At 42.1% G+C, this 27,315-nt stretch overlaps 1 protein-coding gene across 2 annotated transcripts in view; it reads left to right on the top strand.

Moving 5' to 3' along the window:
- Positions 1 to 20,770: 20,770 nt before the first annotated feature.
- The window catches only part of CUL4B (cullin 4B), a 34,513-nt gene continuing 27,968 nt past the window's right edge, over positions 20,771 to 27,315 (top strand). For both annotated transcript variants that reach the window (XM_082864775.1, XM_082864774.1), the window contains exons 1-3: positions 20,771 to 20,847; positions 21,587 to 22,135; positions 24,223 to 24,338. In XM_082864775.1, coding sequence (XP_082720901.1) covers positions 20,820 to 20,847; positions 21,587 to 22,135; positions 24,223 to 24,338 — 693 coding nt within the window. In that variant the 5' untranslated portion in view covers positions 20,771 to 20,819. The remainder of the gene's footprint in view (positions 20,848 to 21,586; positions 22,136 to 24,222; positions 24,339 to 27,315) is intronic.

Below are 27,315 nucleotides of genomic sequence, written 5' to 3'. Positions count from 1 at the left end.
CCCTCTACCTCCTTACCTTCCTTTACTCAACCACTGAATCTTAACATTTAACTCAGTTACAACCCTTCTTCTCACTTTACAGTCTCTCTTTAAGTAATCACATCCATATCTGGGGCTTCAATTACCCCCTGTTCATATATCTCACAAATTGAAGTCCCCAGTTTTTCTCTGAACTACAAAGATTTTTATGCCCACTACACATCTCCTCTTACATGTCTCAAAACACCTCCAATTCAACATATGCAAAACCATAGTCTTTTCTTCCACCTCCCCCTACAAACCAAAACCAATAACCTGGTCTTCTTGCAGTGTTCCCCATCTCCAAGAATGGCACCATTGTCCATCACTTGCCTTTTGCAAAGCCAGAAACCAGGAGTCACCTTTGCTATGTCCTCTCTCTCATCTTCATGTGCAACCCACCCTGAAGCCCTATCAATTTTGCCTGTTAAATCTCTTGAAACTCTCTTCTTCTCTCTCAATGTTGACCACTTGCACCACCTCTAAGATATCTTCCGGCATATAGTTAGAGTCTTCTTGCCACGCCATGTGGCTTGTGGGTTCTTATTTCCCCAACGAGGGATTGAACCCCGGCCCTTGGCATTGAGAGCCTGGAGTTCTAACCACTGGGCTGCCAGAGAATTCCCAGTTAGAGCCTTCTAATTGAGCTCCTTGCTTTGACTTTTATCCAGTCAATACCTTTTACAGTCAGAATTGTCTTTTTCACTTTTAATCTTTTCAATGATTCTTATTGTGCTTAGAATAAGGACACAATTAACATAGCCTCTGAGACCCTGAATATTTACTCCTTTAGTCTCATCTTATAAAATTCCCCACTTGCTGATTGTCTACAGCCGAACCAGCTCTTTTGTCCCTTGTATGCACTGAGCTTCCTCCTACCACAGGGCCTTTGCACAGACTTTTCCCTCTGCTTGAAATATTTTTTCTTCCTCTTCACTCAGTTAACTTCAAATCTCTGGGGAGGTTTCACTTGCTCAGGGAACCTTCCCTGACCTCTCACACCTCTGTGTACCTCTCCTACAGAGCACTCATCACGGTTGTAATTTTACATGTATTTGAATGAATATTTGAATAATGTCTATCTCCCTGACTAGACTGAAAGCTTCATGTGGCAGGCACCAAGGCTGTTTTGCTTGCTACTATGCCCAAAGTACCCAATACAATGCCTGGCACATATTAGGTGCTAAATATATATTTGGGGGGGGAAGTAGGGGAGAAAGCAGGAAAGGGGATAAGGAGGGAAGAGGGAAAGGAGGAAAGGGAGAGCAAGAAAGGGGATCCTCCACCTATGATTGGTTATTTGTAAATTTGTATTCTGTTAGTATCCTAACAGTTTTTGTCACTAATTCATGTTGTTAGGTGCATAAAGGTACATGATTGTCACACGTTCTTAGTGGAGTGTACCTTTTTTTTTTTTGCGGTACGCAGGCCCCTCACTGCTGTGGCCTCTCCCATTGCCTCAACCACTGTGCCACCAGGGAAGCCCGGAGTGTACCTTTTAACAATATTAAATACCCTTTTGTCTCTTTTAATATTTTTGGCTCTGAATTCTATTTTTGTCTGATTCAAACAGTGGGGTTTTTTGTTTGTTTGTTTTTTGCTAGCATTTGGACAACTCAAAGTTTTACTGTTTCTGTGCTTACCACTATTTCTTATATTCCACATTGTCCTCTTTTTTGGATTCATTTCTTTCATTTTGCTGTAATACCTACCTGAGTAATTCACAAAGGTTCTGAATATACCTACAATGTGTTCTGAATATGTCAGAAAATTAGAATCTGAAAATTGGAGTTTTGTTCCTTGTATTACTTCACTCCTTTCCTTTCCCCACTCAGGGACAATTGTTCTATTTACAGTAGTCCCTCAGTCTCCACTGAGGATTGGTTCCAGGATCCCCCATGGATGCCAAAATCCTCAGATGCTCAAGTCTCATATAAAATGGAGTAGTAAGGCTTCCCTGGTGGTGCAGTGGTTGAGAGTCCACCTGCCGATGCAGGGGACACGGGTTCGTGTCCCGGTCCGGGAGGATCCCACATGCCGCAGAGCGGCTGGGCCCGTGAGCCATGGCCGCTGAGCCTGCGCGTCCGGAGCCTGTGCTCCGCAACGGGAGAGGCCACAGCAGTGAGAGGCCCGCGTACCGAAAAAAAAAAAAAAAAAGGCATAGTACTTGCAAATAACCTATGTACATCCTCCCATATAGTTTATTATTATATTTTTTTATTTTCAGGTGTATTTATTTATTTTTATTGAGGTAATATTGGTTTATATTATATAAGTTTCATGTGTGTAACATTATATTTCTACTTCTGTATACCCTACAACATGCTCACCACCAAAAATTCAGTTTCCATCCATAACCTTACAGTTGATCCCCTTCACCCATTTCATCCTCCCCACATTCCTCTGGTAACCACTACTTTATTCTCTGTATCTATGTCTATGTTTTTGTTTGGTTTGGTATGTTCATTTATTTTGTTACAATGGAGTACTATTCAGCCATAAAAAGATGAAATCTTGCCATTTGCAATAACGTGGATGGACCCTGAGGGTATTATGCTAAGTGAAATAAGTCAGACCGAGAAATACAAATACTGTATGATTTTAATCATATGTGGAATATAAAAAACAAATAAACAAAAAGCAAAACAAAATAAATGAACTCCTGTATACTTTTTCTCAAATTGAAGTATGGTGGTTGTACAATATTATATGTTACAGTTGTACAATATAGTGAGTCACATTTTTTAAAGGTTATACTCTATTTATAGTTATTATAAGAACTCCCATATATTTGAAATCATCTCTAGATTACTGATAATACCTAATACATGTCAATGCTTTGTAAATAATTGTAAATACAATGTAAATGCTATGTATATAGTTGCCAGCTCTGTAAATTCACTTTTGCTTTTTGGAACTTTTTAGAATATTTTTGATCTTTGGTTGGTTGAATTGCAACCCTCGTTCTTCTCTATTTTTTTTTTTTTTCCCTGCGGTACGCGGGCCTCTCACCGTTGTGGACTCTCCCGTTGCGGAGCACAGGCTCTGGATGCGCAGGCTCGGCGGCCATGGCTCATGGGCCCAGCCGCTCCGCGGCATGTGGGATCCCCCCGGACTGGGGCACGAACCCGTGTCCCCTGCATCGGCAGGCGGACTCTCAACCACTGCGCCACCAGGGAAGCCCGGTTCTTCTCTTTTATGTTGTAGATTTTCTCCAACTATTTCTGGTAATCCTTTGTTGTCTATGCATATTAGTGAATAAGGGACACACTGATTAGCAAAGATAGCTTGCCTGGGTTCCCTCTGCAGTTGTGTGTCAGACTGCCCTGTCTCCTGAGCAGAAGGACTTTGTGTAAGTGGGTTGTGTGTGCTGACCTGTCAGGCTTCCCTTTAAGGTAAGTAACTATGAATGAAACAGAAAGGCCATTCTCCCTACTCCCCGCAAATTGCCAAAACAATTTTACTCTGGCAGTGGAGAACTTTAGTGTATTTCTCTCCTGTTCAAAGTTCCTTCTCTTTTTTTGTTTTTCCATATATTTTGTGGAAGTCCAGATTACACCACGGTCTGCTCTGTTTTCTTCTAGGATCCTACACTCACAGTAGCAAACTTTTGGAAGCAAATAGCTCACTTTCTTTAGTGTGAAATTTTAGGCTTTAACCTTGGACTGGGTTGGGGGAAGGAGACAGGACTGATCACAAAGGGGCCCAACTGATCCTTCTTTTCTGAATACAATTCTTTAATTGACCAGAGAGCCTCCCCTGCTCTTTGCATTTATTCATTCTGAGATTTTATTTACTCTGGATTTAATCCAGTAAATTTCTCTTGCACGTTTTGGACTGGGCTCCTCCTACTTTCTTATCAATATAATCATATCTGATTTCTATCCTCAACGGATTCTTCACAATTTCTGAACTGCTGATGATACACTTTCCTTTAATTATACCACTCTTGGTCCTTTTGCTATTCTGATGTTTTAAGACGTTTGGGGAGGGGAGGATGGGGACAAAGCACTTAGGCTGCCATCTTGATCTAATCTGACCAAAGTCATTTTCTTATGTCAATTTGACTGAGGCAAGGAGAGTGGCCAGTGCTCACTCTGAGAGGCCAGGGGAAAGGGCATCTTCCAGTGCTGGCTTCTGATTAGTCAGGACTTCTAATAAAGGTCCATTAGGATTGAGAAATCTGGTGTCTGAATATCAGTGCTTCTGAGAGAGACAAGGTGACAACTAGCAGGCATGATCCTCAGAGCAGAAAAATTGTACACAAAAAAGTGCCCCCACTGGGTGAGTTGATTAGAAAAAGGCACTCCTTTGGGTAGGCCAATTAGAAAAATGCTTGCCTTTCTCTGCTGACAGTGGCATCCCTGCATTAGGGCCCAAGGCTTGTGGACTAGCAGAGTATGGGCTAGATTTCATCCTTTCCCACCCCCAACACACATACCCCCTCAGTGGTACACCTTTGTGCAGGGCATATCCTGCAGAACCATATATAGGCAAATAGTAGTCTCTGCCAATGCTACGTACAATGCCCAGAGACAAGGCCTCTGCCATCTGGGGCTTCTCCCAATTCCATGTACAGGGCTGAGAGGTCAGGTTCAAGCTCAGAGACTTTGCTCAAGTGGGCCTCCTATGGCAGCAACCTTTGCTCCCCACTAGCCACTGTCCCAAGAGACAGCCCTCTGACCTCCCTGAGCTCTTGCAGAGCCAACATTGAATTGCAGCTCAGAGATCCTGCCTCCAACAATTGCAGAGCTCTGGTTTTAGAGACTAGGCCCTTCTCACTGGAGACAGAGCCACCCTCAGCACCAAGAGCAAGGTCTTTAATGCAAATGCCAGCAACAACTCTCAGAGACCATCAACCACCACTAGGCCACTCCAAGAGCTGTCCTCAGGAACTAGGGACAAGGCCTGTACTGACCAGGCTACAGTGCCTCCTCCCACAGCCTACCCCACTCACCCTGCCTGGGCCATCCGCTTATCTACCAGAAGTAATTATCGTGGCAACCCTGCAGGAATAAGGCATGGATGTCCACTACAGCGTTTTTTGTTTTTGTTTTTTATTTATTTATTTATTTTGTTTTTCTTTTTGGCTGTGTTGGGTCTTCATTGCTGTGTGCAGGCTTTCTCTAGTTACGGTGAGTGGGGTCTACTCTTCGTTGCGGTGCACGGGCTTCTCATTGTCGTGGCTTCTCTTGTTGCGGAGCACGGGCTCTAGGCATGCAGGTTTCAGTAGTTGTGGCACGTGGGCTCAGTAGTTGTGGCACAGGGGTTTAGTTGCTACGTGGCATGTGGGATCTTCCCAGGCCGCGGCTCGAACCCGTGTCCCCTGCATTGGCAGGCGGATTGTTAACCACTGCGCCACCAGGGAAGCCCCACTACAGCATTTTGAAGGTTCTGAAAATGTAATAAACCAAGAAAATAAAATAAGCTGTATAAAACTAAAAAGGGGGAAAGAGAAAAAAGTATAATTATTTGCAGATGATATGATTATAGGCATTGGGAATCCAAGAAATGCAATTTTAAAACTATTAAAACTGAGGAGTCTATGTAGTGGACATCTGTTGTTTTGGTTTGCCCAGCATTCCTTCCTCCCTGCTTCTGGTAATAGCACTTCTCTTCCTTTGGAGATCTGTTACTCCTTCACTGTCCTTTCAATATAGTCCTGGTGGGACGAGCAATGTTAGTACTTTGCCCCATTCCCCCTTTGCACACACAGCTGGGCACCTAACCCAGGATGGACTAATCATAATATCAAACCCTGCTGGACACTGTGGCAGCTCCAAGAGGTAGCCATATGACCCAGACCAGAGATCTAATACCTTCCTTGGAATATTCCAAATCAGAGGTAAAGAAGTAGCCTTCTCTTTTCTTCAGATCCTAAACCATAAGTAGACCCCAGAGTAGTTGATAGCTGTGTCTCTACCATGTGGAAGAGTCTTAGAGAATGAGGCAATACAGAGAAGAGAGAGGCTGAGAAGACAGATGAAGAAATGAGTGCCTAGGTACTGGCTAGACTTGAGTCTCTGGATCAAGGTGTGTCTGGGATCTGCCCTGTCCTTCCCAGTTATATAAACCAATAAACTCCATTTTCCTCTTCAGCTTATTCAAGCTGGGTTTCTGCCACTTGGAAACAAGAGTCCTAACTAATAATACAAGCTGGATGTAAGATAAATGTACAGAATCCCATAGGTTTCATTTTTCCATTTTTTGAAGCATTATAACGTGGTTCCATTTTGTTTTATTTTCCAACATTTAATATAAAATTTTTTTAACATACAGAAAAGTTTAAAGAATTTCACAATGAACACCAATATACCCACCACGTAGATTTTACAATTAACATTCTATTATTATATTCCAATAGCTTTCTTTTATTCTAGCAATACTAGAAATAGAAAGAGGAAAAAGAAGTATCCCATTCACAGTAGTGGAAAAAGGTATGTGTGAAACGTCAACCGGCACAGACAAATAAGGGCCCCCAAATTCTGCTCTCTCTAGACAAAGGATGAAGAAAGGACCAACCTAGCAAGACAGAAAATTTTAGACAACTGATGTACTCTAGCCAAACGCCACGGAAAAACTGTGCCCCGCCCCTCACCCATGCCACCCTGGGCAGGCTACCTCGAGGCGGCCATCCCACTTCTCCTACCCTGGCCCACTGAGTGGAGACCACGTGGGGAGCCTGGCGCCTCTCCCTCTCCGCGCTGGGATTGTGTCCGAGGAGACCCTGAGGAGAGTCAGAACTTTCACTTCCACTCAGTGGTGTTAGTGCAGGAATTGCACCAGTCTTGAAATAGAACAACTTTGGCTGACCTGCTGATGTCCCATAGGTGGTATTATTCAAGAGAGAATAACCCAGACTTTGGATAATGTATCCATCGATAGCATATCTTTTTGAGTGTTCGTTTTTTCGCTTTTGGCGCCAACTAGGCCTCCGTTAGGTGAGTGGGGTTTCCCCTGAAGGGATTGGTCAGATCTGCTATTAATCATTGTTGAAAACCGTTAAATCCACAGGAAATCCAACCTCAGTGGGCAGGACTTAGCTCAGCGGTCTGGCCCTTGTCGCTAGCGTGTTTACTGAACGATTGTCTTCCGAGACCTGGGGCCTCTCACCGTTGTGGCCTCTCCCGTTGCGGAGCACAGGCTCCGGACGCGCAGCCTCAGCGGCCATGGCTCACGGGCCCAGCCGCTCCGCGGCATGTGGGATCCTCCCGGCCTGGGGCACGAACCCGTGTCCCCTGTATCGGCAGGCGGACTCTCAACCACTGCGCCACCAGGGAAGCCGGAGCCCTGAGGTTTTGAGATTGAACTAGATAGAACAACAAACAACAACCCATCCTGTTGATCCTCGTGGGACGGTGAGTTAAGCGGCTTCTCTGAGATTGTGTAACACGGGGAGGATTTCCTTTAGGAACTTATTGAACGTCGACCTGCTTTAGGGTCGAGAGACAGTAAGCGATGCCACATCTTTAGACAGTTTTTAAGTTATTCTTTATGTTGTATTTCCTTTCATTATTCTCAAACGTTTAGAAGAGGTATATTAGAAGTTACAGCCTTTATTCACCTGAGGTGTGGAGAATTTAGGGGAAAGTATGTGAGAGCTCAATTTATCTGTCGAGAAAACTGCCTCCGACAAAGCGGTGACCACGGGAGGACCCTCAACAACCACAAGTCTGTAGCTTGCTGAAGAGGCCACAATAGAAGATAATTAGAGACCTGGTTCAGATCACAAGTGAACTCGTACTTTGGAGAACCCTCAAGATAGCTGCAAGACAGTTGGAGGGGAGTCTAGTTCTTGGCATTCCAGCCAGCGGGGGCTCAAGCCATCGAAATTCAAAATAGGATTTGATGGGCTACGTCAGACTTCCAGTTTAAGATGTTAGTCTGAACAAATGTGTTTTTTCTCCCCCCAAGTTAGCTTTAAATGAAAGACGAAAAATAAATATTAGAGCCATAGCCGTAAGGGATAACAGGGAACGGTATGATTAGTAGGCCGAAATTGTGAGGATTTTCTTTTTTCTTTTTTTCTTTTAATAAATTTATTTATTACTTATTTTTGGCTGCATTGGGTCTTTGTTGCTGCGTGCAGCTTTCTCAAGTTGCGGTGAGCGGGGGCTACTTTTCATTGCGGTGCGCGGGCTTCTCACTGCGGTGGCGGGGCTTGGGCTCTAGGCGTGTGGGCTTCGGTAGTTGTGGTGCGCGGGCTCAGTAGTTGTGGCTCGCGGGCTCTAGAGCACAGGCTCAGTTGTGGCGCACGGGCTTAGTTGCTCCGTGGCATGTGGGATCTTCCCGGACCAGGGCTCGAACCCGTGTCCCCTGCATTGGCAGGTGGATTCTTAACCACTGTGCTACTAGGGAGGCCCTGTGAGGATTTTCTTGAAGATACGAAACAAATAGGATAAAATTAGTTGGGAAACCAGTCAATGAATCCATAATACCATCCAGATATGGGAGAGGGCAGCTGTAAAAGTGAATTCTCTGTTTTCTCACAGAGACCCCAACGATAGATGATGTCACAGTCATCTGCTTGGGATGGGAGTGCCAATGGAGCCGTCTCAAAAGGTACTGGTGGTAAATAAACTAATAAAACTTAAAGTTCAAATAATTGTTAAGAATATGTTGGGCTTCCCTGGTGGCACAGTGGTTAAGAATCTGCCTGCCAATGCAGGGGACACGGGTTCGAACCCTGGTCTGGGAAGATCCCACATGCCACGGAGCAACTAAGCCCGTGCGCCACAACTACTGAGCCTGTGCGCTAGAGCCCACAAGCCACAACTACTGAGCCCACACGCCTAGAACCCGTGCTCCACAACAAGAGAAGCCACCGCAATGAGAAGCCAGCGCACCACAACAAAGAGTAGCCCCCACTCACCACAACTAGAGAAAGCCTGCGCACAGCAATGAATACCCAACGCAGCCAAAAAGAAAGAAAGAAAGAAAAGAAAGAATATGTCTAAGAAGCTTGAGTAAATTATTAAGCTATTACTAAGAAGATCAAGCAGAATGAAACCATTATAAAAAATTAATAGCAAGGTGGAAATCAGTTTCCTGAGAGGGATCAGGGGATGGTGGTCAAGTGGGCACTTCTGCTTTTGCTTTGCTGTGGTTGTTTTATAGTGAGAATGAACTCATGTAGTATTTTGACAAAAACTTTTTAAAGTTTGATCATATTTAGTGTTGCTAATGGTGTGGGCAATCAGTGGTCATTCTGAAGGTGGGTGTGTATGTGCAACATTCCTTAAGGGTAATATGGCAGTCTATCGAAATTTAAATATACCTTCTTTTTTTTTTTTTTTTTTTTTGTGGTACGCGGGCCTCTCACTGTTGTGGCCTCTCCCGTTGCAGAGCACAGGCTCCGGATGCACAGGCTCAGCGGCCATGGCTCACAGGCCCAGCCGCTCCGTGGCATGTGGGATCCTCCTGGACTGGGGCACAAACCCGTGTCCCCTGCATCGGCAGACGGACTCTCAACCACTGCGCCACCAGGGAAGCCCCCTTCTTTTTTTTTTTTTTAACATCTTTATTGGCATATAATTGCTTTACAATGGTGTGTTAGTTTCTGATTTATAACAAAGTGAATCAGTTATACATATACACATATCCCCATATCTCTTCCCTCTTGCGTCTCCCTCCCTCCCACCCTCCCTATCCCACGCTTCTAGCTGGTCACAAAGCACCGAGCTGATCTCCGTGTGCTATGTGGCTGCTTCCCACTAGCTATCTATTTTTCATTTGGTAGTGTATATATGTCCATGCCACTCTCTCACTTTGTCCCAGCTTACCCTTCCCCCTCCCCGTAACCTCAAGTCCATTCTCTAGTAGGTCTGTATCTTTACTCCCGTCTTGCCCCTAGGTTCTTCATGACCATTTTTTTTTAAGATTCCATATATCTGTGTCAGCATACTGTATTTGTTTTTCTCTTTCTGAATTACTTCACTGTGTGTGACAGACTCTAGGTCCATCCACCTCACTACAAATAACTCAATTTCGTTTCTTTTTATGGCTGAGTAATATTCCATTGTATATATGTGCCACATCTTCTTTATCCATTCATCTGTTGATGGACACTTAGGTTGCTTCCACGTCCTCGCTATTGTAAATAGAGCTGCAATGAACATTTCGGTACATGACTCTTTGAATTATGGTTTGCTCAGGGTGTATACCCAGTAGTGGGATTGCTGGGTTGTACGGTAGTTCTATGTTTAGTCTTTTACGGAACCTCCATACTGTTCTCCATATTGGCTGTATCAGTGTACATTCCCACCAACAGTGGGAATTTCAAGATTGCTTTGGCTATTCGGGGTCTTTTGTGTTTCCATAAAAATTGTGAAGTATTTTGTTCTAGTTCTGTGAAAAATGCCAGTGGTAGTTTGATAGGGATTGCATTGAATCTGTAGATTGCTTTGGGTAGTAGAGTCATTTTCACAATGTTGATTCTTCCAATCCAAGAACATGGTATATCTCTCCATCTATTTGTATCATCTTTAATTTCTTTCATCAGTGTCTTATAATTTTCTGCATACAGGTCTTTTGTCTCCTTAGGTAGGTTTATTCCTAGATATTTTTTTCTTTTTGTTGCAGTGGTAAATGGGAGTGTTTTCTTAATTTCACTTTCAGATTTTTCATCATTAGTGTATAGGAATGCAAGAGATTTCTGTGCATTAATTTTGTATCCTGCTACTTTACCAAATTCATCAATTAGCTCTAGTAGTTTTCTGGTAGCATCTTTAGGATTCTCTATGTATAGTATCATGTCATCTGCAAACAGTGACAGCTTTACTTCTTCTTTTCCAATTTGGATTCCTTTTATTTCTTTTTCTTCTGATTGCTGTGGCTAAAACTTCCAAAACTATGTTGAATAAGAGTGGTGAGAGTGGGCAACCTTGTCTTGTTCCTGATCTTAGTGGAAATGGTTTCAGTTTTTCACCATTGAGTACGATGTTGCCTGTAGGTTTGTCATATATGGCCTTTATTATGTTGAGGAAAGTTCCCTCTATGCCTACTTTCTGGAGGTTTTTTTATCATAAATTGGTGTTGAATTTTGTCGAAACCTTTCTCTGCATCTATTGAGATGATCATATGGTTTCTCAGAAATACTTTTACACATGCACAAAGATATACGTTACAGGATGTTCATTGCTGCATGTTTATAGTAGCAAAAAATTGGAAGTACCAAACGTCCCAAAATAGGGGAATGGTTACATAAAATGTGGTATGTTTTTATTAGCAAATAGTACACAGTTTTTAAAAAGAATTAGATAGGGCTTCCCTGGTGGCGCAGTGGTTGAGGTCCACCTGCTGATACAGGGGACACGGGTTCGTGCCCCGGTCCGGGAAGATCCCACATGCCGCGGAGCAGCTGGGCCCGTGAGCCATGGCCGCTGAGCCTGCGCATCCGGAGCCTGTGCTCCGCAACAGGAGAGGCCACAATGGTGAGAGGCCCGCGTACCGCAAAAAAAAAAAAAAAAAAGAATTAGATAGATCTCCATGTACTATCATGAAAAGATCTCCAATGTATATTAGGTTTAAAAAGCAAATTGTAGAACTTCATGTACAGTAATGATACCATTTTTTAAAAAGACAGTAAAGCTTATTTGTATAAATATAAATATATATGTACATAAATGCTGAGGAAGGCTGTGCACCAAACTTAACAGTGAAGGGACACTTCCACTTTTTATCCTGTGTTCTTCTATATTGTTTTTGTATTTTTTTTTACAAAAATGTGTTTGTGTGTCATTTGTATAAGTAAACAAAACCGAAAGGTAACCATTAATAGAATATAAATAGTTCATAGAACTTCCCAGCCACTAATAGTTAAAAAAAAGGAAATTCAGTCAGTCCAGCAAAAGTAAGGAAGGGGGAAAAGAAACAACAAGAAAGTGTGATAATTAGAATTTTTTAAAAATGACAGGAATATGTACATCCATATACAGTTGTCCCTTGGTATCCACGGTGGATTGGTTCCAGGACCCCCTCGCCCCACCCCCTCCCCCTCCCTCTCCCTCCCCCCTCCCACCACCTCCCCTCTTCCCCCCTCCCCCTTGCCCTCACGTCCCCCCCACCCCCTGCAGGAATAACAAAATACCTGATGTTCAAGTCCCTTACCTGAAATGGTATAGTACATTCCACCCTCCGGATCCACTGATGCAGAACTGGTGGATACAGAAGGCTAAATGTACTATGCTGCCCATAAAAATGGTGAGGTAAATCTATGAATACTGACACGGAAAGATGTCCATGATATAACATTAAGCGAAATAAAAGTCACAGAACAATTCACATAGTGTGAACTATTTTTTTAAAAAAGCAAAAACTCTGTATATAGCTAACTATATAGAAAAAGATCTTTAATTAGCAAACTGTTAACTGAGGTTACCTTTGGGGATTGGGGGGAGCTGTCACCTCATTTTATAGTCAAAGGTTGTTGAGACCTGGACATCTCTAAATGTACAGCTGATCATATTACTCCCTTCACTGCTTGAAGCCCTTCAGTGGGTTACCCATGACCTAATGGAGTGAATCCAAACTCTGGAGCATGCCGTACAAAGTTCGTCATGGTCTGAACCCTGCCTGTCTTCGTCTCCCGCCATCCTCCCTGTAGGCCTATTGCACATCAGTCACACAGCATGGTCATGCTTGCATTTGCTTAAATGGGCCATGATTTTCCTCATACTTCCATGTCTTTGTACACATTGTTCCCTTTTCCAGGTAACTTGTAGATTTCCAGATCTCACCATCCTGATACTACAAATTAAGTTCAGATTTGTATAATTAGTATACAAATAACAATTCCAAGCCCCCATCTTGTGGACCATGGGAAGTCTATTCTTCCACCAGGTTGGAGGGCGATTCCTCCAGCTCCTGAGTAATTTCAGGGAATCCAGGAGAAATGTTCCAAAAATCAGTCCTAGTTGTCGTTTTCCATCTCTTCCAGGTATTCATTCTCCAAACTGCTATGCTCTAGCGTTCAACTGATCACCACTTGCTGTCTTTATACTTAAACTTTTTTTTATGATATAATTTTAATATATACATAAGAATATGTGTGACATGTAATTTATGGAGCATAATAATAAAACAAAAATCCAAGAACCCATCATCAGCTTAAGAACTAGAACACTACCAATGCTTTTGAATCTACCTAAATTCTCCCCCTTTGCTTCCCCTAAAGCAGTCCCCTATCATGGATTTTGTGTTTATTATTTCCCTTCTATATTTTAAGTTTTATCACATTATATATCCATGAGTTTTCTTATCTTTGAACTTTACAAAAAATTACCAAATTGTATGTATGTATTCTGTGATTTGCTTTTCTCATGTAACATTATTTCTGTGATTTATGCATGCAACTGCAATTTATTTTTCAATGCTGTGTAGTATTTTCTTGTGTGAATATACCACATTTAGTCATTCTGTCGAAGAATATTCTCTTGCCATTCTTTGAAGTCTGTGTCAAAGGTGATGCAGACTAGGAACAGAAAATCCTTAGTGTGTTTTGAATCACTTCGTCCTTTGTGCCACCACTAAACATTCTCCATGTATCTTTTTTTAGCACTTAGCATATTTAAGAGCAAGGGTCAGCAATTTTTTTTTCTGTAAACGACTAGGTAGGAAATATTTTACGCTCTGCGGGCCATATGGTCTGTTGCAGCTACTGAACTCTGTTGTTTTAGCACAAAAGCAGCCACAGAAAATATGTAGATGAATGAGTATGGCAGTGTTCCAATAAAACGTTCTTTATAAAGATAGGCAGCTGGCTGAGTTTGGTCCACTGGCCATTATTTCCCAAACCCTGCTCTAGTTCGTCTGAATTCCTGTAGCATTGTCCAATATTGTGGTCATATGTGCATCTGTATCATCTCATTTCTTTCTCATTATCTTATTTCCCATGCCTCATCACCCCCTCCTCCTGCCCTTTGTGATTCTGAGTTCCTGTATCTAATGATGAGCCCAACTTGTCCAATTCCTGAACCAGTGTGGCTCAAAGCAAGAATTATTATCAGTAGCCACAGCTCCAACAGCAAGTAGGGTATAGAAGTAAGGCTCAGTGCTAAGAGGCCTAGGAATTGCTGTACCAGATTTGAGACTGGGATGCTGCCTTGATTTCTGTCCTGAGCACTCCAGGGTTTCTGGTTAAGACTGAAACTACTCCTGAGAACTATCTCCTTGCAATTTCCTGAATACCCCTTATTCTCTCTCACCTTCAGGATTTAACTGTGCTCCCCATTTTCCTTTTTTGTGCCCCCCCATCCTTCCCACTCCCCTTTCCTGGCTAGTTCCCACTTACTCTCTGGGATTTAAATTTACTTTCTCTGGAAGCTATTCTTAACTCCCCACCCCTACCCTTTCTCCACCCCACCACACCCGACCTTCCTAGGCTGTGCAGATGTCTCTCCTCTGTGTTCCTATTACCAGCCTTTATCTGCTCTGCCCTGTAGTTGTATGCCTCGCCCACTAGGCCAGTTGAGAACTGTTTGAGGGCAAGGATTGTCTTTGTATACTCAGTGACTGGATCATAATGGGTCCTCGGGCAAGGTTTGTTCAGTGTTTGCCTGGATTTGGCTAGGAGGAGCTGGATTCAACCTTTGGTGAAGATCAGCCACTGGCTGAGGGTCCAGCCAGGGAATGGACTGATTTTCTATAACCAAACTGCCACTCTCTGAAGGTACATTGCTTGGTGCTGTGTGCTGTGTGCTTGATGATGGCCTGAACTAAATCCAAGCTTGGGCTCCTTTTGGGCACTGTGATTTGGCTCATCTCCATAAAGGAGTTGTTTCATTATTCCTCATTTTTTCCTCCTGGTGAGTGGGGCTCTGAACGTTTTTTCCTAACTTGTCTATTACTTGAAACATTTTTATGGCATGTCTCCTTTCTAAATTACAAACTATGGGAAGTACTGTATTTGGAGTTAGAGAAAAGCTGGGTTTGGTTTAAGTCTGTGCTTTGTGACTTTGGCAAGTCATTTTAACCTCCTGCCCTGAGCATGTTTCTCATCTGTAAAATGGGGATGGCACTTGACCTATTTCACAGTGTGGTTATGAGGATAAAATAAGATTGTGTGTGAAAGTGCTTTGAAAAACTGTAAAATCAACTGCAAATGGAATTTCGTATTAGTTCTGTATTCCCTTATGACATCTGTAGTCCCTTATGACATCTAGCACCATGCCTTGCCCAGAGTAGTTTGCTCAATACATTTTTATTGAATGACCAAATGAATTGGCAAGAGAGATAATGCTATCTGTGGGAATAAAGAACATTTAATAGAATCAGGAAAAACAGATCATTTGGCAATAGAAACATCCATATGGTGAGTGATAATTCAAAAGTTGGGCATTTATGGATAGCTCCAAACCTACATTCCCAATGTCTGCTCTTTGTTTTGCTTATTTAAAAAATTAAAATTTTCTTTTAACATGATTTTGGCAGCTGAGAGAAGCTGTCAAATTTGACTTGATGCTAAATATGCAGTCCTCTCAAAGCAGGGTTGGCCCCAGGCAATACTGTGAGGTCAGCAAAATGTACTCTCAGAAATCTTTCCTCCCTTGATGGTAACTGTCCTCCCCTACCCACATTGCAGTGCCTACACATAGTTCTGTTTACCTCCAGGCACTTAGGACTTTTGTATTATCCTTTGTTCCCAAGAAGCATTCACCTAAAAGGGTCAGGAACTAAGTCTTCCTGGCTAATTTGCATTTGAAAAAAGGATTCCTAGAGAAGGTGGCTATTTTTATCAAAAGGAATGAATAAATAATTGTGAAATTTCAGGCATTAAAAGGAATACAAAGGCTTATCAGCCTCATTCAAATCACAGTGGTACTTATTTCACCTACAGTTGTGGTCTCAACCTTGGAGTTATGTAGAATCACCCAGAGAGCTTCTTAAAAAAACTGATAATTGAGGCCCTACTCACTGAGATTCTAATTCCGTTGGACTAGGTGCAGACCTGGGCAAAGGTGTTTTTTTAAAAACTCCCCAGGCAATTCTGTTGTGCAGTTAGAGGTGGGAACCTCTGATTTAAACCTGAATTGGCCCTGCTCTTAAGAAAAGCTGAAGCCATTGGAAGATCAGACCTTAAAGCAGGGTGGGGGTGGAAGGGCTGTGAGAGTCATTGATAAAGTGAGCAGAAGGTTAAAAATAGGCCCAGCAACTCCAGAATAAGCAAGTGCTTGGCAGCACCAAAGGAAGAAGTAATCTGTGACTGATCCGTCCCCCACTCGCAAACCCCCAGGGGAAACTGCCTGCCCCTAACTGTTGCTTCTTAAAAATCTACTTTCCAGATGGTTCACAGGTTATAACAGTAGATAAAATCTCTTGAGATAAGGAGATAAGTACTCTAATGGTTGATGTACCCAAGTCAGTAAATATTCAGTTGATGAGATAACTTTACATAGAATGGATTTTGTTAAAAACAGGAGATCTGTGTCATTTATTTACATTTTACTGAACACCATAGGTTCAGCATTTGTTATTAAATTCCTTGCTTTATAAAGCAACTCCAGGATGGACAAAGGGTGAATTCACATTGTGTAGCTGGATCATCATTGCTTAAGCTTTGGCCTTGGTCATCCCCTATCAGTCCTTTGCTACTGATAGCATAACAAAACCCTTATTATGACATGTTTACTATGTCACCACTGCTAGGTCTGACTCCTCTGTATTTCCCTCCTTCAGAGATGGTCCTTCGGAAAAGTGGGTAGAGAACCTGCTTTCACCCAGCAGTTGTCTTTTCTGGATGCGTTCTTAATGCTTGCTGCGGGAACATCTTTCTGAGCAAGCAGTTATCTCCTGTTTTTAAGGAAGATCCCACCCATGGATAACAAGGCTTCACAGAGTGAGTATTCACTGACAAATCCCTCCTCAGAGATGTCTGGAGAAGACCCCAAACCACGCACCCAGGGGAATCTCCATGATCAAAAAAGGGAAACTGGTTACACTCTGCCTTTTTAGAGAGATGCCTATAAAAATAGGGGAATGGACATTAGATAGTCCTCTGTCTTTATTTGTATCTCTTCCTTTATGCATATACTTACCTTTATAAATAGCTACAGATTTATTTATTTACTTGATTAAAAGAAGGCCAATAATAACTGTACCTCATCTGGCAGCATTGTAAAGTTTTATTACTGTTTCTAAGATATGAGTTGAACTCACCAGATGAAAGATTCTGTATATGGAATATGTTAAGTGCCCAATCGGGTTTAGTCTGATAATGGCCATAATTGTATGGTGTCCTACATTGCACGACTTGATTATTGTGGTTTCATTGAGTTAACCTTGAAAAGTGTATTTTAATGCTGAGAATGTCTTTAATGTTGGTTGGCAAACATTTGGGTATATAGAATATAAGCTTATGTTTTAGTTAGCCCCAATTAGTCGATTCTTGATGTAAAAGATGTTTTAGAAAGCAATGTGGGTTTTTCTTCCTTTTAAATTGGTCCGAAGTTCCAAAAAGACACAAAGTCCTGGTCTTCATACATCACATAGTAATATCTAAGTTGGTTTGTGCCACAAAATGTAAATGTTAAATTAAAAAAATTACATAAATTACGTATCCATATTAAGATGTGCTAAATATGTGAGAATTGACCTGGCACAAAATAAATTAAGACTGTAAAATGTTAAAAGGAAGTTTTTTTTAATTAATTATTTTATTTATATAAATTTATTTAGTTATTTTATTTTTGGCTGAGTTGGCTCTTTATTGCTGCGCACGGGCTTTCTCTAGTTGTGGCGAGCAGGGGTTACTCTTCGTTGCGGTGCAGCCTTCTCAATGTGGTGGCTTCGCTTGTTGTGGAGCACGGGATCTAGGGCGTGCGGGCTTCAGTCGTTGTGGCACACAGGCTTAGTTGCTCTGTGGCATATGGCATCTTCCCGGACCAGGGCTCGAACCCGTGTCCCCTGCATCGGCAGGCGGATTCTTAACCACTGCACCACCAGGGAAGTCCTCAAAAGGAAGATTTTTATTAACCACTAAGAAAAAAAAGAAAAAATATTTTCCTATGAAACTCACTTAAGGATATTTCATGGAAAACTTAACTAGTAGGTTAGACTACTGGGTCATTCAAAGTGAGCTAGAGCTCAAGAGTCAAGTATCTGTGCTTTTAGAGCTAACATGTAATGTGGAAGACTGAAGGGCTTAGATAACCGTGTCAGATTGGGAGCTATGATTACTACCACGTAGTTGAATATTAACAGGATTCAGCTATCCTGTATGTTAGTATAAAAGTTTATCTTTGTATGGCACTAATTTTTGTAATTTTTAAAATAGCTAGCACTTCCATACACCCTTCTGAGGAATATAATTACATGAATTAGAACAAGGCCTACTTTTTTTTTTCTTTTTTTTGGTCTTGAAAAGTCCTTGGTTAAAATACAAATCCTCCTAGAAAGGGTACCACTTTGGGCCATTATCAGTTGGCCCATCCATACACCCTTCTAAGGAATATAAGTACATGAATTAGAACGACCTTTATCATTGTCCTGAAAAGTAGCCAGTTAATCCTCCCTTATGAAGACATGGCATTATTTTATTCTCATTCAATGAAATACTCAATTCAGTAAGTATTTACTCTGAATTTACACAGTTGTTCAGCACCGTGTGAAATGTGAGACAGAATAAAAGAGGGTTTAATATTTTCAGATATCTTCCCTGGCCTTAAGAGTTTACAGTCTCATTTTGGACAGGAACAACAACACGGTTCATTCGAAACAGGTAGGAGTCCATCTTCCCCCTTTGAGGCCTCTTATCTCTCTTCTCTGTGGCCCTGGGGCCTTAGTTCCATTAGAGCCTTGCTTTCAGCCTGTTGTCATCAAACAGCACAAAGCTGATAGTGGCCCAAGTTGGTGCCTTTTCTAGGAGGATTTGCTTTTTAACCAAGGACTTTTCAAGACAATAAAAAATAAAAAGTGGACCTGTGTAAACAAAATTAAGAAAACTGATTTATTCTTAGGGTTCTGATTTGTCTATCTCAAACTGTACAATACAAACTGCTTTTACTCCATCCATAATCCTGTCACTACCCTGCTTTTAAAAGCCCAGTTTGGTCTCCATACGATCTACCCTACCCTACAGGGTAGACTCCAAAATTTTTGGCTTCATGTTCCAGGCATCCTTGAGCCTCATTTTTCTTACTTTCAACCAGACATACTACTTTCCAGCCTCACTGCACTTTCCATTTTTCCATAAACAGGCCAGGCCCTTTCACAACTCCCTGCTTTGCCCCTGTTTCCACTGCCCAGGATGGCTTTCACCCTCTCTCCTCTTGTCTTTTTGGAAACTTCCTCTTTGAGACCCAGCATAAACCTCAATTCCTCTGTGAAGCTCTTCCTGACTATTCCAGAATTCTCTCAAATGTCTTGTTTCACCTGTTGCTGCAGCACTTTGTACGTTGGTTATAGTACTGTTATAGAAATTAGTTTTGAGACTCTTCTCCCTCTGGCTTCTTGATGGCAGGACCTGGTGTAGTGTCTGGCATACAGAGTCTTTCAGTACATGCTCCTTGAATGTTTCCGCAGTTAGAAAGATCAACAGGTTGGCAAATTTAGTTTTATTTGACATTGTGTTCTCCTACATCCCCTCCCCCCCAATACCCTCAGGTTAAATAAAAACTCCCAACAGGGGATTTACACGGTTTATTGTTGCTAATTTAACCAAATTTAGAGGTTTGTTCTTAGGATTACTTCATTTTAAAATTTGCACTCATGTACTATATTGGTAGAAAAGATTGACTTTTGCCAATATTGTTGTCCTAAAACGTCTTGAGACAAAACGTATGAACCAGGATTTGGTAAAAGAAGTGGCTCTGTTTAGTCTGTAAATTACTGAGTTAATGATTGATGGGGCTTGGGGTTGGTCCTGGGAATTGTGTTAGGGAGAAGTGTTAGTTACCTTCCTGTTTCTTGGCCTTAGAATGCACCCTTAACTCGGGCTTCCCTGGTGGGACAGTGGTTAAGAATCCGCCTGCCAATGCAGGGGACACTGGTTCGAGTCCTGGTCTGGGAAAATCCCACATGCCATGAAGCAACTAAGCCCGTGCACCACAACTACTGAGCCTGTGCTCTAGAGCCCGTGAGCCACAACTACTGAAGCCCGCGTGCCTAGAGCCCGTGCTCCGCAACAAGAGAAGCCACCGTCGATTAAGACCCAACGCAGCCAAAAAACAAATTAATTTTAAAAAAAAGAATGCACCCTTAACTCTAGCCAGCCATCTTAGAAAATGCTCCTGGTAGGAAGGTAAAAGGATTTGCAACTACATTACTGAGAAAGGTATCAAAACACTCAGTATTGGGTCAGCTGTGTCCTTGACATAAAAGAGAAACAATTTATAGCTCAACCGAATGAAAAACTCATTTTTCTTTCTATATAAGTTCTTTTTCTTTTCCTTTCCTATCTTAACATCATGACATTCCTCCCTAGCATTAGGCATAATGGCATGATTCTATTTTCCTCCATTTCGGGTTACTCCTCTCGCCTTGCAACCCCTCCTTATTCCTTTATCGCTTTCAAAGTTTCCATTCTCCGTTCCCTTACTTTTACTCCCTCCCTCTTTTTTCCCAGCTAGCTCACCCCGCCCCTCACCGTCACCACCTTCCCTCCCCTTCAGGCTCCTTCCCGCTCCTTCTCCCGCCACCACCCCTCCCTGCCCGCCTCGCGTTCAGGAAGCTCCAATCAGGAGCTCCGAAGGTGTCTCGAAGGCCCGCCCCCTCCTCCCTTTCCACTTCTCTGCCCCCCCTTCTCCCTCCCCCACCCCACCCCCACTCAAGTCCTGCGGACCTGGGGGCTTCGGGATCTGGGCGCTATGAAAAGTGTCTGCTCAGTCACTTCCGGTAAGGGCGTTGCGGCGCGAAGCTTCCCGTGGGACTGTTTAGGAGGGGGTGGAAGTAACCGGTGGGCCGGGGGAGGAGAGTGCTGCCTGGGAAGGGGAGCGGGAGAGGGAGGCGGAGGGAGAGCAAGCGCGAGCGTCTCGGGCGCCTCAGCGGCCCCTTTCCCGCCGCCTCCCCACAAGCCAGCTCCCCCGCCCCCCGGCCGCCTGCAGTGCTGCTCTCCACCCCCCACTCTCGCGGACTAACACCGCCCCTCCCTCGCCGCCGCGTGACCGGAAGTGGCGCCATCTTTAGCTTCTTGTGCTATTGACAATAACAAGCTCCGGTTCTCTCCCCCTCCCCCCTCCCCCCAACCACGGCATCTCCCCTCCCAGAGAGAGGGAGAAAAGGAGGAGGAGCTGCAGCCTCACAGACTTACTGAGTCGCTCCTGCAGAAAGGGGGGAGAGAGACCGAAAAGCAGGGGAGGGGGACGGCACGGCCGTTTACCTGTCTGCCTCCTCATTCGCTCTCCCCCCTTGTTCTGCTCACTCCTGGTGTCAGCCTATCCTCCTTCCCAAACCCTCCCATTCCCCCGGTGGAGCCCCCCCTTCACTTTCCTTCTCGTCCTCTGTGTTTCTCCTCTCTTTCTTCCCTTCCCCCTCTAGCATTGCCACCTTCTCTCCTACACGCACTCAGGCATATAAACGTAGGTTTTTGATGCTCGTCTGCCTGTTGACCCCGCTATTTTCATGTTTCCAACAGGTTTTTCTTCCCCCAATCCCTCAGCTGCTGCTGCTGCTGCTCAGGAGGTCAGATCTGCCACTGATGGTAATACCAGCACCACTCCGCCCACCTCTGCCAAGAAGAGAAAGTTAAACAGCAGCAGCAGCAGCAGCGGCAGTAACAGTAGTAACGAGAGAGAAGACTTTGATTCCACCTCTCCCTCCTCTTCCACTCCTTTACAACCCAGGGATTCGGCATCCCCTTCAACCTCGTCCTTCTCCTGCCTGGGGGTTTCAGTGGCTGCTCCCAGCCACGTACCGATACAGAAGAAGCTGCGTTTTGAAGACACCCTGGAGTTTGTAGGGTTTGATGCGAAGATGGCTGAGGAATCCTCCTCCTCCTCCTCCTCATCTTCACCAACTGCTGCAACATCTCAGCAGCAGCAACTTAAAAATAAGAGTATATTAATCTCTTCTGTGGCTTCGGTGCATCACGCAAACGGCCTAGCCAAATCTTCTACCACCGTCTCTAGCTTTGCTAACAGCAAGCCTGGCTCTGCTAAGAAGTTAGTGATCAAGAATTTTAAAGGTAACCAAGGCCAAAATCCATAATCACCTAAGGATTTGACACTTGAGTGGTCACGTGCTCTATTTCTGTTAATATATTAAACAGTATAGAGGTGGCCTAATGTTTTATGCATAATCAATGAGGTGGAGGGAGGTCCTTTTTGGGTGGAGGGTTCATTTTCCGGGGGTGGTTAGTATCCTTGTGCTGAAGCAGACACCAGGTGTTTCTGTGCAGTATTTTGAGGTCTGTCTCAGCCTATCGTATCTAATCTGTTATGCCTTATAACACTGACAATCGATATGATTGATCCGGATTTTACAGGTGAGAAATTTGTATTCTAAAAAGGTTTATTTATTTCAGGTGCATAGTGAACCTTGGCACTGCTGGGATTTTTATTTTTATCCTTCAGTAGGCCACGTTATCTAGTCCCTAGAAATGCAGGTAGGACTAGTGATTTTTTTCATGTTCAAAGAAGACTTATAGTTAGATTTATAATGTTGAATACTACACTCTTGAAACTCATTGTGGAAGCAATAGTTGGAGAAAAGTATTTATGATCTCTTCATTTCTTTCCAAAGGTAGGATTTGGAAGTGAAAATACTGTGTATACACAGTAGTAACTCTGTGTACCACTAGTCTAAAGATAGGAACAATTACTACATCTTTTTTGTTTTTAATCACTGAAATGGGTCCTAAAGTACTGACCTGCAGCTTTTAGGAAAATTTGTTCATTTCAAGTTTTTGAGATATGTGCTTGAGAGTACTGTGAATGCATTGATGCAAATGTAAAATCAACAATTTTTTTAAATGTAATTGAGCTGAATTACTTTTTAATCTCTTGAGTGTGTTTCTGTTTCTCTTTTTCGACACTCTTAACTGGCAAGTAGTGGATGCTAAAATGTTTATTAAATGGGCAAGTAAAATGAATGAACTGAAGTAATATTTACCAGAACAGTGCCTTGTGGCTAAATATTAGTATTGAGAAAATTAGATTCTCCATGCTTGTATTTTCAACATTAGTGTGGAAATCAGTAATATGCTCTATTTTGTTTTAAGCAGAGTATAGTGTTGTTTATTTTTAACCTTTTCTTTTTTCTATCACTCCTCTCCCACCTCCAGGCTCTCAAGTGTTGTAATCTTTCTGATTTAATAGTAGACTTTTCTGAAGTAAATATGAATTGTAATTGACTAATTTGTTCACTGTTTTATTTAAAATATATCAATTTAATAGCCAAGGATTTTTAAAGAGATGAGCTATGACCCTAATTGCATTGTATACCGGTTTCAGAGATTTTGTTTGGGTTTTTTTCTCCCCCTCCCAAAATAAAAACACATTATTAAGGTATCTGGATGTTTTAATTTAAAAAAACCTCATTGCTGGTCAGTGAAGTTTAAAGCCTGGATTAAGATGTACCTTTCCATTCTGAAAGTGCTACATAGGTTCTGGAGTTGTTTGGATGTTTTAATTTTTTAATATTTTACTCTGCTCATAAATGCAGTTTAAATTAAAACATGAATTAAGATGTTTCTCTCCATTCCTGTAGATACTACATAAATAAGGGGGTCAAACAGACCTGAGTTAGAATCTCAGTTTTACCATTGACTAGCTATGGTGACCTTGGGCAAGCCTTACTAAATGAGTCTTCCAGCTTCAGTTGCCAAATAAGGATAATAATACTTTCCTTAGGACATTATTAGGATAATTAAGATGTTTATAAAGTACCTTGTACATAGTAGGCACTCAGTATTTTACGTTTCAGGTACAAAATTCATGTTGACTTTGGTTTACACATGATGGAGTAGGATCAGGATTGTTAATTTTTTATTTGTCATTCTTGAATTTTTATTTTTTGAAGCAATTCAGTCAATAGCAGGAAAAAACCCTCACCTTCAGTTTTAATAGGTGAGTCAAAATGACTTACACAGTATTCTGGCATTTCAAATTTTATTCTTTATACTAAGCTTAAATATAATGGTTACTTTAATAGTTAGATATAATACTTATAACAATTTACCCTTAAAGAGCAGTAATACTAGTATTTTGTGGATCTTTTCATTACTATATCCTACATATTATTCTGATTATCAACCTTTTACATATCATCTAGATAAGCCTAAATTACCAGAAAACTACACAGATGAAACATGGCAGAAACTGAAAGAAGCAGTGGAAGCTATCCAGAATAGTACTTCGATTAAGTACAATTTAGAAGAACTCTATCAGGTATGTATTAACTTGGATTACCAGATTTGGTTAGCGTAAATTGAGGTGAAATGTATATGGATTTTACTTTCTGAAATGGGCGCTTATGTAGATTTTTGGTTCCCTTCTAATTACAATTTCTTGATTAATATATGCACTCTGTTTTATAATCAGACCATATGTTCTGACATAAACTATGGGTACAGTCTTATTGGTATAAATTGGGCTTATCTTGGACCCTTCTAATTAGGATTTACAGTTAGGAGTACCTAGCTGTAATAAGTTTGACCTATAATAGAATCCTATAGCCTGGATCCCAAAGATGATTTCTGGTGACATGTCATTCTGTTGTGATACTTCTTGCTAAGTGGTGTTACCTATATAGGAAAGCCCTCAAGAAATGCAGATATTCTCCATATACTTTATTCTACGTCTTTGCTGTTAGCATACTTTTGCCATTTCTTTCTCTTGTTCTTTATGTTGTCTTTTCTCCTGGTCTACAAGACATACCTTAGCCCAAAAATGATCAGCAGGTTGTAGTTCAGCAACTTGGTCTGAGGTTCAGGTTTGTTTCTTTTGCTTAACAAATGGATCTGTATTTGAAGTGTTGAACGTAAATATACAATTAAGGGCAATTCCTGATTTAGACTTCTTGCTACCAAGATACTTTGACCTACTGTATTTTTGCCACAACCAATTCAAGAAGTTACTTTCCATTATAGAGTCAGCAGTTTCATATTAAAAAAAAATCCAATGGCTTGAGTTTTTGTATTGATGAGTACTTTGTAAGAAATTATGTTCGTTCAGTTTATCAGAATTCGTAGTTTTCATCTATTCATTTTAGTTGTAGAGATAGTTTGGTGATGGACAAACAGTGGATTAGGAGTCAAAAGACAAAGGGATCTAGTTTTGGCTCTATTACCCTTGTGGTCTTGGGCAAGGTACTAAACCTCTCTCAGCTTCTGTCTCCTCCTTTGTAAATGGGGGAAGAACTCCTGCTCTATCTACCTCACAGCGTTGCTTATAAGACTCAAATAAGATGTTTGTGAAAAACACCTTGAAGCACTATGATAGAAATATAAGTTGATGTTATCACTAGTTAAACTTTTTCATAAGGCACAGTATGACTTTTTCACTTGTAATAGGTCAATTGAGATCACTAGTTTCTGTTGCTGTTTAAATTTAATGCGTCAATGCATGCCAAACAGAATGGTGCCGAATACATAGTAGTGATGCTGTGTAATATTATAAGCATTATAATGCTATGTAAGTGTCAGGGAGTAGTCAGTAGTAGTACTAAGGTATTAAGGATAAGCCCACCTCATTTGGCTCTGTTGGTATATTGCACATGTGGCTCCTGAGTTGTACAGTAATAAAAGTAGAATTACATGTGGAAAGGCCTTAAGCGATTATGTGGTCCAGTATCTTTTCTTTGTATAGTGTATGTGACAGCCTACAAAGTAGGATTATCTCATTTAAGCATTATAGAAACCCTTTGTGAAGTAGATAAGGTAGTAGTTATCATCCCTATTCTATTGAGGAAATGGAGTCTCAGGGACTCCAAAGTCTAGAGTCGTGTATTGGCAGAGCAGGGGACTTAAACCAAGATGCCCAGGTTTTTAGTCCAGTGCACTTTCACTAATACACCACAGCACTTCACATACCTCTGTAGTGCAGTGTTTGAAGCAAATAGTCTTACTTTAGGAAAAGAAACTTTGTCATCAAAGAAGGTAGTTTTTTGGGGCTTCCCTGGTGGCGCAGTGGTTAAGAATCCGCCTGCCAGTGCAGGGGACACGGGTTTTTTTTTAAAGACAGTTGGGTCTTCTTACTTTTTAAAAAAATTAATTAATTAATTTATTTATTTTTGGCTGTGTTGGGTCTTTGTTTCTGTGCAAGGGCTTTCTCTAGTTGTGGCAAGCGGGGGCCACTCTTCATCGTGGTGCGCGGGCCTCTCACTATCGTGGCCTCTCTTGTTGCGGAGCGCAGGCTCAGTAGTTGTGGCGCACGGGCCTAGTTGCTCCGCGGCATGTGGGATCTTCCCAAACCAGGGCTCGAACCCATGTCCCCTGCATTGGCAGGCAGATTCTCAACCACTGCCCCACCAGGGAAACCCGGGGGACACGGGTTTGAGCCCTGGTCCAGGAAGATCCCACATGCCGCAGAGCGGCTAAGCCCATGCACCACAACTACTGAGACCCCGTGCCACAACTACTGAAGCCCGCGTGCCTGGATCCCATGCTACGCAACGGAAGAGGCCACAGCAATGAGAGGCCCACGTACTGCAGCGAAGAGTAGTCCCCACTCGCTGCAACTAGGAAGAAGCCCGCACACAGCAATGAAGACCCAACGTAACCAAAAATAAATAAATAAATTTTAAAAAAGAAGGTAATTTTTTTTCATTCGTGCTTGTATATGGTGTTTCTTTGGATTTGCTGGCATACAGCATCTTTAATTTAAGTAATGTGTTACTTTACATATTTCATATTTCTGACATTTTTAAAAAATTTATTTATTTATTTACTTATTTGGTTGCTCCAGGTCTTAGTTGCGGCAGGCAAGCTCCCTAGTTGCGGCTCACGGGCTCTTTAGTTGTGGCATGCTAACTCTTAGTTTCAGCATGTGTGTGGGATCTAGTTCCCTGACCAGGGATCAAACCTGGGCCCCCTGCATTGGGAGCTCAGAGTCTTAACTGCTGCACCAACAGGGAAGTCCCCATATTTATAACATATTGATTGTAGTTGCTAATGAACCCTATTTACTTTACCTTGAATATTTTTCTAGAGCTTTTGGGTTAAAAAAATATTTTTCCTGGTAAGTTGATTCTGTTAAATCCCTTTGTGTTTCAAGAGCTCATAGCTCACATTTTTTGTGTTTTTCCTTTCTTATACTTCAGAATTCTTTACCTGCTGTTGTTCAGTTGCATTTCTTTAGCCTAAAGTCAGTGTTACAACTTTTCACTCTTTGCATTTTTCATAATACTTTCCTACTTCTGTAATAA

This window comes from Leucopleurus acutus (genome assembly GCF_964270905.1).
Source record: "Leucopleurus acutus genome assembly, chromosome: X".
In the NCBI taxonomy this organism is placed as follows: Eukaryota; Metazoa; Chordata; class Mammalia; order Artiodactyla; family Delphinidae; genus Leucopleurus; species Leucopleurus acutus.
The sequence above is the reverse complement of the archived record's forward strand: the minus strand, read 5'-3'. Positions and strand labels throughout refer to the sequence as shown.